At 66.5% G+C, this 12,941-nt stretch overlaps 2 protein-coding genes across 6 annotated transcripts in view; both read left to right on the top strand.

Annotated features, from left to right (window-relative positions):
- PARP10 (poly(ADP-ribose) polymerase family member 10) overlaps positions 1–12,941 on the top strand; it is a 40,053-nt gene that overhangs the window by 711 nt on the left and 26,401 nt on the right. Inside the window, exons 3-11 of one of the 5 annotated variants that reach the window (XM_057736752.1) lie at positions 67–303; positions 477–1,018; positions 1,138–1,359; positions 1,482–1,578; positions 1,786–2,424; positions 2,508–2,641; positions 5,639–5,813; positions 5,888–6,532; positions 8,262–8,442. In XM_057736752.1, the coding sequence (XP_057592735.1) occupies positions 67–303; positions 477–1,018; positions 1,138–1,359; positions 1,482–1,578; positions 1,786–2,424; positions 2,508–2,641; positions 5,639–5,813; positions 5,888–6,240 (2,399 nt within the window). In that variant the 3' untranslated portion in view covers positions 6,241–6,532; positions 8,262–8,442. Of the gene's footprint in view, positions 1–66; positions 304–476; positions 1,019–1,137; positions 1,360–1,478; positions 1,579–1,785; positions 2,425–2,507; positions 2,642–5,446; positions 5,564–5,597; positions 5,814–5,887; positions 6,579–8,261; positions 8,443–12,941 lie in introns of those variants that run through there. The other 4 variants (XM_057736751.1, XM_057736750.1, XM_057736753.1 and 1 more) reach the window with 4 other exon arrangements.
- Positions 6,358–11,276, top strand: LOC130854333 (collagen alpha-2(I) chain-like). The gene is made up of 8 exons (XM_057737026.1): positions 6,358–6,442; positions 6,551–7,273; positions 7,371–7,602; positions 7,709–7,712; positions 8,262–8,442; positions 9,678–9,854; positions 9,973–10,270; positions 10,826–11,276. Exons 1-8 carry the CDS (start codon positions 6,358–6,360, stop codon positions 11,274–11,276), a joined length of 2,151 nt encoding a protein of 716 aa, XP_057593009.1.

Raw genomic sequence — 12,941 nt, 5'->3', positions numbered from 1 at the left:
GGCGGGATTGGGGCAGACGTGCCTGTTCGGGGAGAGGCCCTGAGCTGACGTGCACCCTCCCCACAGAAGCCCGCATCCTGGAGGAGCACGCCCGGGCCCTGGGCCTGGAGGGGGCTGAGGTCTCCCTGACCTGGGTGCCCCAGGCCCGGGCGGTGCGTGTCTTGGGGGACAGCCCCCTCGCAGACCTGCTGCTGTTGGAGCTGTACCTGGAGAATGAGCGCCGCAGTGGCGGGGGGCCCCTGGAGGGCGTGCGCCGCCTGCCTGGGCACCTGGGCACGGTCGTGTCCTTCCAGCAGTGGCAGGGTGAGTGCAGCTGGACAGGGCAGCCCACCCCCTCTCTGTGGCACGGGCCGTCGGGGGGCAGCCCGCTGAGTTCCACTGCTGCCCCCACCTCCGCCTCCGCCTCCCCCGTCGCAACCCTGGGCCCTCTGTGTGTGGGAGCCCTGAGGCCCTTCTGTTCTTTGCTTTCTTCCAAGTGGCTGAACGGGTGCTGCAGCGGGACCACCGGCTGCAGGGCTCAGAGCTGAGCCTCGTACCCCACTACGACGTCCTGGAGCCCGAGGAGCTCACGGAGCACGCCCGTGGAGGGAACCGCCCGGCTGCGTTGGGGCCTGGGGCCCCCGAGCATGCTCTACTGGACACTGGAGGGCCAGCGAGGGCACAGAATTGTGCTGGGAATGTGACATTGGGCCCTGAGGAGACACCGGGGCAAACAGGAGCCTCTCTGAGGACAGGTCCTCTCTGGGACCGGTCCTTGCTGGGCCAGGCCGGGCCAGGCAGCTCAGGGCCCGTGGGGTCTTCAGAACAGGAAGGGCCGGCGAGCCTGAGGACCGTGGGGTCTCCAGGCCCGGTGGAGACCGCCCCGGGGTCGGCGGGGCAGGGAGGCGTGGTGGAGACGGTGCTGTCGATGGAGCCGGGAGCCATGCGCTTCATTCAGCTCCACCACGAGGACCTTCTTGCTGGCCTGGGAGACGTCGCCCTCTTCCCGCTCGAGGGGTCAGATGTGACTGGCTTTCGGGTGAGTGGCCCCTGAGGATTCCTCACCTTTGACCCTCTCTGCTACTGGAGGCTCTGGGTACCTTTCCTGAGCCCTGAACCTGCCAACGGCCCCTCCTCACCCCACCCGTGGTCCTGCAGATCTGTGGAGCCCCGGCCCCGTGCCGGGCAGCCGAGGAGTTCCTGCAGAGTCTGCTGGGCAGTGTTAGCTGCCACGTGCTGAGCCTGAAGCACCCGGGCAGCGCCAGCTTCCTGCTGAGCCCAGAGGGGCAGCACCTCCTGCGGGGGCTGGAGGCTCAGTTCCAGTGTGTCTTTGGGACAGAGCATCTGGTCAGGGCCGCCCTGGACGCAGACCTGGGGAAGGTAGACGTGCAGCCCGCTCCTGCCCTCCCCTCTTTCATCTCAGCCCCCCGCACCTCCTCCACCCTTGCTCAGAGTCCCAGGGGGGGTGTGCGTCTGGGGGCCCTGACATTCTTTCCCAGCAGGTGGACCCCACGGAGGCCCTGCAGGCCCCCCCCGGCCACTCCCACATCCTGTGGCCTCCAGACAGTACGGACGGTGACCAGGAGAACGTGAGCCTGGGTAGGTCTCCCTGGGGACCGCGGCTCATCCTGCGGCCCTCTCTTGACCTCCCCTCCTGTGCTGCTCTGTGCTCCCCTGCTTGTGACCACACATCCTCTAAACCCCCCCCCCCCCCCCCACCTTCCACCCATCCCCTGACTCATCCTGGCCTTCAACCTCATCCTGGCTGGACTTGACCCCTGCCCTGGTGCCCCTCCCTGCCCCCAGAGGAGGTCCGAGAGCTGCTGGCCACCCTGGAGGGCCTGGATGGGGAAGACTGGCTGCCGCTGGAGCTGGGGGAGGAGGAGCCTGAGGGCCAGCCCGAGGAGGAGGCGACTCTCAGGGCTGGGGAGGGGCCCATAGCGCCCAGCACCGGGGCGCCTGGGCGGCTGGAGGAGGAGGCTGAGCTGCAGCTGGCTCTCTACCGGTCCCTGGAGCCGCAGGGCCAGGTGGCCGAGCAGGAGGAGGCTGCGGCGCTGCAGCGGGCCCTGGCCCTCTCCCTGCTGGAGCCGCCCCCGCTGGAGGAAGGGCAAGAGCTCCAGGGCAGGGGGCCCGGCGGCTGGGCCCGGCTGGAGGTGCACGCTGCCTTTGAGCAGGATATGGAGGAGCTGGAGCAGGCCCTGGAGGCGGCCTTGGAGGTGCACCTCCGCGAGGAGACGGTGGGGCCCCAAGGCTGCGTGCTGCCCTCGGAGCTGTGCGCCCACCTGGAGCGGCGCCACGGCGTGAGCGTTGCCCTTCGTGGCGACCGCACCGTCCTGCGTGGCTTTGGGGCCCAGCCCACCCGTGTGGCCCGCCACTTAGCAGCGCTCCTGGCTGGCCCCCGGGATCAGAGCCTGCCCTTTCCCTTGGTGACGTCCGTCCCCACTCGTGAGTCTGCAGCCCGGACGGGGGAGGGCAGGGTGGGCCGGTGCCCCAGGCTCGGCCCGCACCACCCCCTCCCTGTGTGTCAGTGCCCGAGCAGAGGCCGAGGGGGCCCTTGGGCCGGCTGGAGCGCCTGGCTGAGAGCAGCAGTGAGTTCCAGACAGTGGTGCAGGCCTTCTACGACACGCTGGATGCCGCCTGCGGCAGGGTCTGTGTTGTCCGGGTGAGTCCACGCTCGGTCTTGCCAGCCTCTGGCCTTCTGGGCTCCTGGCACCATTTTCACCTTGCAGAGCCCGTGGGCTGTCACTCTTGCCTATGTCAGGATCAGCTGGCTGGCCAGAAGCTGCCAGCAGGCTGAACGCCACGGGGGGCAGGGGAGCACCGGGGCTCCGCAGCCCGGTTCCCTGCCTGAAGGGAGTTCACAAGGTTGGGACAGGGACACAGAAGGCTGCAGAGGTTGGGAGCTCTAGCACAGGTCTGCGCTTTGCCAGTTACTGCCAGATGACTGCCACCGTTTCCTCCTCTAGAGCATGGGGTGGTGATGCCATCTCGTGGTTACTGTGAGGATTACTCTTTCCACAAATCATACCTAGTGCTGCTCTGGGGGCCCATCTGCCTCCCGCAGGGTCTGCTCCAGCAAGAAGAGGGCTGGCTGCAGCGAGGCAGCCTCCTGCTACATTTTCACTTGTAAAATGTGGCACCTCTGAGCACGGTTGTGTCGTAGAAAAGGCTGGGAACAGCAGGTGGGGGGGGGCCAGAATGAAGCTCTGGGAGCCCAAGGAGCCCCGGCCGTCCAGGAGGCAGGAAGAAGAGGCTGACGAGGAGGGGCTTGCGAGGCAGTGGATGGGGGTGTGCTGGAGGCAGCGAGGTCCACAGGGCCTGCAGGGCCAGAAAGCAGGACGGAGGAGGAGGCTGTGCCGGGCTGGTCGGCCGGCGAGTGTGAGGGCAGTGCTCAGAGACAGAGGGAGACTGGGAGGTGAGAGCTGGGCCATGCGGAAATAAGCTGGCTGTGGAAGTGCTAGAGCAGAGGGCAGGGCTGAGTGCTCACAGCTGAGGGGAAGGCGTCTCGGGGGTGGTGGAGAGTTGGGTTCATGGTGCCTGTGAAGCCAGGAGGCCCTCTGGACTCTTGATGCACCAAATTGTGGGGGATGGGCCTGCGGGGCGGGGGATGGGTAGCAGCATCAGCGACCTGGATCTGGTCAGAAACACAGAACCTCAGGCCTTTCCCAGACCTGGCCCAGTCAACCACCACCACCACCACCGCTTTCCTGGGAATGAGCACTGTAACTCTGGCAGGAGGACTCTCCCTGCGTTTCTGGACTTAGCAGCTGTCACCTGTGCACTTGGAGAGAGGAGGGCGCCCTGCATTCGTGTGCGTGCTCCTCCCGGGTTCTGCTGGTCACATGTGCTTGATTCTTCTAGCAGGACCTTTGTGGCTTTACGTGGTACGCGCGAGTCTTGTTTCCACTTACCAGTTTTCGCAACGGTCTCTTGCCTCCCTGCACGCAAGATACAGAGAATTGCCTTCTCTCCCCACCCCCCTTCACCTCCTCCATCCTCTTCCATCTCACAGTGTGGGTAGTGACATTATTTTTATGTTGGCAAGGTTGACAAACAAATGTGATGTCTTCTATTCTGCAACTGTTGTGAAGCTCCATGCTTGGGCCATAGCTTGATTGATATATAATGAAAATGAAAAAATATTTACCCCTGGACCAGAGAGGAAAGGGGAAATGAGAAACCTAGTTATTAAAACCACATTGCATGAAAGAGAATATTCTAGGGTTCAAGGACTAATGGCTCTTAATTTTGTTTACTTTCTTTATTTTTCTGTGTGGTACTTAGCTGTTGGGTTACTCTTAAAGACCCTGTCACCCTCTTCCATAGATTCCTTTTCTGTGTAGTAGAAGTTTCTCCTTGAGTGAGTAGTAAACATCTTAGACTTTTAAGTTTATTTTGGTTGCTACAATTAGAAGTAGTTTGCAACTATAATTTGATATTGGTATTTTTTTCAAGCAAAAGATGCTATGTGTTTATTAAGACATTTCTTTAACGTAAGCACAGCTGGTTCTTGCGTACCTTAATGTGTCCTTATTTTGTCCTCAACACTAATAGTTTGGCTGGATATAGGGTTCAGGATCAAAATAGGTTTTCTTTCAGATCTGTGAAAGACAACTCTTTTTCTTTCCTCCTTAAAATTTTTAGTTCTTGGAAAGGTAAGAAAAGAAAAATCCTTCTGTGGTCTCTTAGCAGTATTGGTGGTGAGGACCACAGTATGAGAATGTGAGATGTTTTCCACGGCTGTATAGCGACTTTGGCGGGGGGCGGGGGGGCGGTGTGTGCGCGCGTGTGTGTGGACGCTTGTAGAGTTTTCTTTCACTTTCAAGGGTGAAGTTTTCCCAGCAGGTAGGTGCCAGGAGTGTGCCTTTCCCCACTGTCCTTGGCGTTTTATGGCAAGATCCTTCGCATCTGAAGATGCTACCTTCAGCTCAGGGAAACTGTCTTCCATGAAGTCCTCGCTTGCTCCCATCACCTGTCCAGAGTCTTCTTGTGGAGTTCCTACTACTCAGATCTTAGACCTCCCCTGCCCTCTTCCTCATCTGTCCTCTCACAGTTCCCAACTCTTTTCTTTAGCTCTGCACTCTGAGTCACTTCCTGAACTCCACCTACCCCCTACCTGCTGGATACAGCTCAGCAATTCCATTCTTAACGTAAGAACTCTCTAATTTTCACACCAGTTTTTCTTCACAGTAGGTAGTCTTGTTTCATGGATAGAATATTCTTTTGCATCCCTCTGAAGTGACTAGCTAGAATTTCTTTAGAAACTTTTCTGGTCCCTGAGCTGACTTCTCCCCGGTTGACTGCTGGGTTGGTCACCTTGGTCTCCCATTGCTGAGTGGTCCGGGGCACCTCCTGGCATTGGGAGTGAAGCCCTGTGGGCAGTGCAGGCGCTGGGCTCAGCTCTTCTTTGCAGAAGCCTGGCTGTGAGTGCTGGGCTCTAGCGAATGGACGGCTTGCCCACCTGCAGGCCCCCAGAAGCCCTCCAATGCCACTGGGGGCCCCGTGGAGGTGGTGAAAGTCCGCCTAATGTCTGCTACTGGGCACAGCATGACGGGAGCTGTGAGATTTCCCCAGGCCCTGAACTCCTCCAAGAGAGGGCTCTTGATGTCTCGGCTCAGCCCTGCCCTACAGCCCTGGCTCTGACCGAGGCCGCCCGCAGGTGGAGCGTGTGTTGCACCCGTTGCTACAACAGCAGTACGAGCTGCACCGGGAGCGCCTGGAGCAGTGCTGTGACCGGCGGCCAGCCGAGCAGGTCCTGTACCACGGCACCTCGGTAGCCACCGTCCGGGACATCTGCGCACACGGCTTCAACCGCAGTTTCTGCGGCCGCAATGGTGAGGCCTGGGGCCCTGCAGGGGGGTGGACCCTGCCGAATGGAACCACCCTGACCCCTGCGCCTCCCCCGCAGGCACGCTCTACGGACAGGGCGTGTACTTCGCCAAGCGCGCCTCCCTGTCGGTGCTGGACCGGTACTCGCCCCCCGACGCCGAGGGCCACAAGGCGGTGTTCGTGGCGCGGGTGCTGACCGGCGACTACGGGCAGGGCTGCCCCGGGCTGCGGGCACCCCCTCCGCGGCCCCCCGGCCACGCACTCCTGCGCTACGACAGCGCGGTGGACTGCCTCCCCCAGCCCAGCATCTTCGTCATCTTTCACGACACCCAGGCGCTGCCCACCCACCTCATCACTTGCAAGCACGTGTCCCGGTCTCCCTCCGGAGACCCCCCTGGGCTCTTGAGCAACTCCCCAGCCACCTACCCCTAGAGGCCCCGCCTGCTCGGCCCAGCCGCTGACCTCCTGCTCCCCAGGCTCCCCGGCCTGCGCAGCCCTACCGTCCCCTCTGCCCCCGGGGGCGCCCCTGCTTCCTGCTGTGGGGCCCGCATGTCCTGGCAGCCGGACGAGGAGGGCTGGGGCTGCGTCCCCGCCTGCGCAGGGATCCCCGCCCCGGCCGGCCCAACCACCAGAGGTCAGCAGAGCCCACGAGGGGGGTCCGGCCCGACACCGCCCGCCTCGGCCAGGCCTCGCCCGAGCGCGACTGTGTCGTTTGAATAAACGTGTACGTGAAACCCGGCAGGGGCCCTGCTGCAGCTCCGGGTCCGACCTCTGTCTGGGGGGACTGGAGGCGGGGGCCGGGGCACAGAGTCCGCTGCTACTTTGGGGCGGCCCTGGGCAGCCGGCGAGGCCGGACCCGGCGCGCACGCGAGCGACCCCCGCCTCGCCTTCGTGTCGCGCACGCCCCGCTCCCTTAACGGCGTCTCCACGCCCTCGGCGCGCGGGGCGGGGGCCGTGCCGGGCGGTGGGCGTGCGCGCGGGGGGCGCTGCCCGGGAGAAGCCGCGCTCGCGCCCCGGCCCCGCCGCCTCGGTGAGCCCCCGGCCTCGCGCGCACTCGGGCGCCGGGACGGCACGGGCGGCGCTCGCTCCGGGGCCGGGGCGGGGCTCCGGGCTCGCCCCGCCCGCGCAGCCTGCGCAGCTCTCCGGACTCCGGCAGTCCGGCCGCACCGGCAGAGCCCAGCGGAGCCGAGCCACCGGGCACGTGAGACCGGGGCCGGGACCGAGAGGCGCGCGGCGGGCGGGAGCCGCGGGGTGGGGTCGGGTGGGGGCTCTCCCGCCGCAGGCGTCCCGGAACCAGGGGCTGCGTCGCGGCCCATCCTCCCTCGGGAGGACGCCACCTCCGCGCGCGGAGACTGCGGAACAGGACGGGCGGTGCCGGGTGTGGGCAGGAAACGCTGCCCGGGAGGTGCGGCTGGCGGCGGGGCGGCGGGCGGGGGCTGGAGCGGAGGCGGCCTGCGGAGGGGCGGTGGGGGCGGGGCGGGGCGGCCCCCAGCCCGTAGCCTGGGGGCGGAGGCACAGAGCCCACATTGTGCCCCCGCGCCAGCCCGGCCCCGCGGCGACAGAGCCCCATTCACCTCCTGCACGCCAGCGCTTGGGGGGGGCCCGGGAGCTGAGGGGCGTGCACGCGTGGGTGTGGGTGCGCTTCGGCATCCAGGCGGCGCGGCGTGCGTGCCGTGCAGGGTGGGCTGCTGGAGGGGCGGCCCAGGCTCCCTCCCAGCCTTGCCGCAGCGAAGCTCCCGCGGCCCACGCTGATGCGGCGCTGGCTATTTATAGGCCTTCACTGCGGAGACCGAGGTGGGACTGAGCTGGGGCTGGGCTGGGGTAAGGCGACGGGGAGCCCTCGGACCGCTTGGAGGTAGAGCCAGTGTCCGCGACCCGGGGTCTGGGTCCTTCCCCGAAGGCCGGTGAGGGGAGGGCAGCAGCCAGTGGTTCCCCGTGGCCGGGCCTGCTTGCTGATCCGAGGGTTAGCGGAGACAGGGTCCAGGTTTGGGATGGAGGGGGCGGCGGGCAGTGTCCGAGTGCCCTGGTGAAGGCTGGGATCAGTGTCCTCTGATGGGCAGACCCTCTGGGTGACAGCGTGGAGGGGTCAGTGTTTGGATGACTAAGAGAGGGACGTGGCAGTGAGTGTTGGGGGGGTGAGGGAGCGACAGTGTTCCAGTGATAGACTGGAGGGAGTGAGGTCAGTGTCTTGGGGGGGTCACTGTGTGGGTATGGGAAGAATGAGTGGAGGTGGTGAGGCCGGTTGCGGATGGTGGGAAGGGGTCGACGGTGTCTGCGTTGAGTGGGTGGGGGGTTCAGTACTTGGATGAGGTGGCACACAGGAGCGGTGTGGGTGTCCGTGTCCAGATGATAGGGTGGGTGAGGTGGGGTCCGTGTTTAGGTTAAGAACGTGGTGGGCCAGTGTGCAGTACCCCCCATACACAGAGCTGTGACCCTCTCCTGCTCGTCTCCAGGAGGCCATGTCGGGCGAGGACCAGGAGGCCCGGGCAGTGGCTGAGGACAGCTCGCCCAGCCCGGGGGACACACTGCCCTGGAACCTGGAGAAGACCCAGCGCAGCCGGCGCGGCAGAGGTGGCCCTGGGGGGAACGGCAGTGTCTTGGACCCTGCCGAGAGAGCGGTCATCCGCATCGCAGGTAATGCTGAAGAGCTCCACCGGTACTGAGCGTGTGCTGTGCGCGGTGCGCAGGTATCAGCACTGGGGTGAGCGGCCTGAGGGTGACCTGCGGGTCAGGGGGCCCCTCCTGTCCCCGGTGACTGCAGGCCGCACAGCGCCACCTGCTGGCTCCACCCACTCAGCAGCTCGAGGCCTCAGCGGTGCTTGCTGCGGTGGCACCATCACTGTCTCAGGACCAGGGTCCAGTGCCCAGATGTGATGATGACACTTTCTTGAATTCCTGGGGCAAAGCCACCTTCGAGGCGCTTGATCTTGGCTGCTCTCATGGGGGAGGATGGGTACAAGCATGTAGGAGCAGGACAGGAGGGGCCACCTGGTTGGCGGAACCCTGCGCTCCCTGAGCCAGAGTCCGGCCTTGCCCTCTAGTAGCTGCCATTCTGGGGGGGAGGATGGGGAAGGCCCAGCTTGAAGCCCCCGACAGAATCAGGCTGGCAGCTGGATGGTGGCTCCTCCCTTTGGGAAGTATGTGGCCCAGGGCTTGAGGCTCTCATGGAGGATGTGCTGGGAAGGGAGGAGCCAGCTAGGGTCGCTGGATCAGTCTGCAGAGTATTGACCCTGTTCCGTCGGCCAGGACAGCATGACTGTGAGGGGTGTGGGGGGCGGGCTGGCCCTGCAGGAGGCCAGGAGGGTGGGCCCAGGCGTGTGGGAAGAGGCCCGGAAGCCCAGTGCTGGGGGGGCACGGTGCCTCGGGCAGTAGGAACTTGGCGGGTGGAAACACAAGTAAGAGCTTGTGGGGAGCAGGGCAGCAGGACCGCGTGAAGGGAAACCTCACGATCGGCCCCACCCCCGGGGCAGGGTGGACGTGGGGCAGGACCGCGGGTCTTCTTCACGTGCCACATGTGGATGTTAGACAGCGAGGCCCTTTTCACCTGGTGAAAGTGAAGGCCGAGTGTCCTCGCGCAGCCCTGGGCCCGGTTCGCTGCCGGCCCCTGCGGATGCTCTGCGTGTGCGCCTGGCGACCTTCTCAGTCCCGAGCCCTGGAAGTGGGGCTTCTGGCCACAGGGTTTGCGGCATTTCCAGCACTGGGAGACCCGGGCTTGCCAGTCTAATGATGGCAAAGACTGTCTTTTTTTTTCTTAAGCAACCAACCAGTCCTGTTTTCTTCTGTAAACTCCCTGTTTCAGCCCTTTTAACGTAGTTAACGGTGCGTGTGCGTAAGGGGTTCCTCTGGAAGACAGCCACCCTACCCCCCAGGTCGCAGTGGCAGCATCCTAGGTGGGGCGGCGGCGGCGGCGGCGGCGGGCGCGGGAGGGGCGCCCCCCGGCGGCCAGGTGAGGTCGCTGGGGCCGGCCGGGCGCGGGAGGGGCGGCGGCCGCCGGGACGAGCGCGGCCGGGCCCCGGAGCCGCGGAGCCTGCGAGCCCCGCCCGCCCGTGGGGCGCCCTGGGGGCGGGGCGGGGCGGGGCGGGGCGTGGCCCGCCCCTTTCGGCGGCGCGCGCGGCCGCGGGCACGGAGCGCCCGCCGGAGCCAGGAGGCCGCTGTTCGCCGCAGCGCCCGCCGCCCGCATGGCCGCCCCGCGGCCGCCCGGCCCGCCGCCCGACGAGCAGGACTTCATCCAGGCCTACGAGGAGGTGCGGGAGAAGTACAAAGGTACGGCGCCGCCGCCCCGCCCGGCCGCGCTGACAGGTCCCCCGGCCGGACAGGCGGGCCTCCGGCACCGCGTCCGCGCTGGCCGTCCGCGCGCCGCGCAGCCCCGCAGCCCCGCAGCCCCGCAGCCCCGCCGCCGGCCTCGCTCGACCCCCGCGGCCGCCGGCGCCGGCGGGAGAGGCCGCGCGCTCCGCGGAGCCCGGTGGCCATGCCCTTAATAGGGCATCGCGCCGCGCGGGAGGGTGGGGCGGCCCGGCCCGGCCGGCGTCCGGGGTCCCGAGTCTGTGCACCGCGGGCACGTGGGTCAGGGCTGAGCTGGCCCCGGCTCCTCGGCTGCGTGCTTCCCCCAGGGCTGGGGGGGAGCTGCCACTGCCTGGCGGCGGGTCGCATAGTTGCCGCCTCTCCTCACCTCCCCAAACGGGTGAGCACTCGGGCCGCCACCCGCCTTGGCAGGGACCCCGGTCGTGCCCCTTTACTGTCCCCTGGGGACCAGCCGTGGGCTGGGGAAGTCAGGGCAGCCCCTCCTCCTCTGTAGAGGAGCCCTCTCGGTGGCTTTGGCAGACCCCTTGGCCCTGCCCCACACCCCCTGGAGCCTCTGGACCGGCCCAGGCCTCAGTGCTGTCAGCTGCCCGCAGCCCGTCTGCCTGGGGCACCGGGCCCTGAGCAGGCGTGGACACAGCCCTGGCTCCTGGCCCGCAGAGGCTTAGAGAGGGTCGAGGTGGGGCCCTGGGCGGAGCTGACCCAGCGCCGCCCCCAGCTCCCCGTGGCTGCCTGTGCGGGCGCTGCCCCCAAGGGCAGCTCAGGGAGAGAGGTCTTGCTGGGACCTTGCCTGGAGCCTGGGCAGCCGCTCTCCACCGCAGACCTCGCCCCGGCAGGCGGGGAGGATTCGCGGGCCCAGGGCTCGCCTCTGCCAGGCGGTCCCGCTCTCTCAGCTCTCCTGGGCCCCGGGCTGGTGGGTGTGCGGCATGCTTCTTGTTGGCACTGTGGCCGACCCGTCCGTCTCTGTGACCGGGTCGCCTGGGCTGGGTAGACGTGCTCAGGTGACAGGGGCCTCCGGAGCCCGGCCACCGCACCTGCAGGGAGGGAGGGCCCGCCTGTGGAGGCTGGCCCAGCCTGGTAGGGCCCAGCCGGACAGGCCCAGGGCAGGGAAGCAGCTGCCCACCGGGCCAGAGCTCTCCTGGTCGTTCCCAGGACGGACCTGCTCATGAGCTGGCCACGCTAGTGAAAGCGGGGACACCTGCACAGGACAGTACTTTGTTCCAGCATCTTCCTTGGTCTGATCATGTCGCGGGGCTGTGCGTGGTTCCAGAGCCTATCAGGGCCTCAAGCGGAAGCGTCCTGCCCTGAGGAGCTGTGTCCCTCTACTCCTCCAGGGTGGCGGCCCACCTCTCAGGATTGAGGCCTGGTAGGACCCTGTGGGCTTCCAGGGTTGCTGTGGGGCACACTGGGCTGCCTTGGCCTGTGCCTTCTCCCTGGCTGGCCTAGTTCTTGCTGGGGGTGCCGGGGCACCTGCCCAAGGTGGACTGGCCTGTGCCATGCTACCGCTCCCCTAGTGCGTGGCACTGGCCTGCGGGCAGCTGAGTGCAGCGAAGTGCAGAGAGCAGATGCTGGGGACTGCCGTGCGGGGCCGGGGTGGGGGAGGCTTCTGGGTGCCCTGTCTCGCCTCCTGGCTTGAGGCAAGGGAATCGGTGGGGGGCTCGGCTGTGCCTGTGATTGGGCCGGGGTGCTGCCAAGGCCCAGGAACGGCCTACAGGAGGCAGAGTGGCCAGGCTGAGGGCCGCGGGCCCGACTGTTGTCAGCCCCTTGGGCCTACTGGAGGCCTGAGGCCCTGGCCCCTCCTGCCCCTGGAGTGGAGGGCCGCCCCCAGTGGGGGAGGAAGCCTGGATTCCACCCCGCTGGGTGACTGCTGGGCCTGGGGTTAGGGAGCGGGCGGGAGTTCCCCTCCCCTAGGGAGCTGCCCTCAGGGACCCCTGCCCAGCTCTGCACACCCACTCCCGGTCCGTCATGGGGCCCACGAAGGGCTCTGGCTTCTGTCTCCTGGTTTCTCCCCCCACCCTTGCCCTGCTCTCACTCGCTAGATGCAGCTTCCCTGTCTGCCTCCAGAATCCAGCCTCTTCGCCCCCACCCCAGTGACCTTAATGCCCTGCCCCAAGCCCACAGCACCTCAGGCCCTGCCCTGGACTCTCCAGCCCGCCCTCTGGAAATCCCCAGTCCTCCCCACAGGGTCCTGCTCCTCCCAGAACATTCTCTGCTTCCGAGCCCCTCGCCCCTCCCTCCCTGCCTTCGCTCCAGGGCAGATTCCTGTGGGGCTGAGGCCCGCTGGGCCTGTGGCTGGAGAGCTCTGGGTGCCCTGTGGGTGGGGCTGGACCGGCTGGTTGGGGGTCTCCGGAGCCTGGCCCGGGACGGTTATAGAGGTTGGGCCGGGAAGCCTGGAGGGGCCTGTGGTCAGGTGTGGGAGGGCAGGGATGAGGGTGGGGGGACAGTTCAGGTGATGCAGAAGGGTGGGGCGGGGAAGGGTGTGTGGCAGAGGGGCCCCCAAGACCCCAGGCTGCGCTTTGCACATGGGGCCAGAGGCCTGTCGGGGGTCGGGGCATAAAGTACAGGGCAAGGCGTGGGGGGGGCCTGCCGGGAGGGTCTGGGCAGCCCGTGCAGAGACTTCCTGGTTGTTCCATCAGGGTTGGGAGGGGAGTGCGTGTGGATGTGAGGGTGGGGGCGGAGTGCTTGAGGGTGCTGACAAAGCTGCTGTGGTTGTCCTGGAGGGGGCCGAGGGTGTGGAGGGGGAGGGCAGACGTGAGGAGGAGGGTGGTGGGGCAGGTCCTCTAGGCAGGGGCTGGGGCAGGGAGCCTGCAGGAGTCACCTGCCTGGGAGACCCA

This window comes from Hippopotamus amphibius, chromosome 5, assembly GCF_030028045.1.
Source record: "Hippopotamus amphibius kiboko isolate mHipAmp2 chromosome 5, mHipAmp2.hap2, whole genome shotgun sequence".
NCBI classification, from domain to species: domain Eukaryota; kingdom Metazoa; phylum Chordata; class Mammalia; order Artiodactyla; family Hippopotamidae; genus Hippopotamus; species Hippopotamus amphibius.
This window is presented reverse-complemented; position numbering and strand designations above follow the sequence as displayed.

What these genes read in the sequence shown, in the direction of transcription:
- LOC130854333 (XM_057737026.1), top strand. Translation starts at nt 6,358, where the DNA reads ATGTCCTGGCAGCCGGACGAGGAGGGCTGGGGCTGCGTCCCCGCCTGC. An exon ending in GGCCGGCCCAACCACCAGAG is followed by an intron (nt 6,443 to 6,550) that starts GTCAGCAGAGCC and finishes GAAACCCGGCAG; the next exon opens with GGGCCCTGCTGCAGCTCCGG. An exon ending in CCTGCGAGCCCCGCCCGCCC is followed by an intron (nt 9,855 to 9,972) that starts GTGGGGCGCCCT and finishes TGTTCGCCGCAG; the next exon opens with CGCCCGCCGCCCGCATGGCC.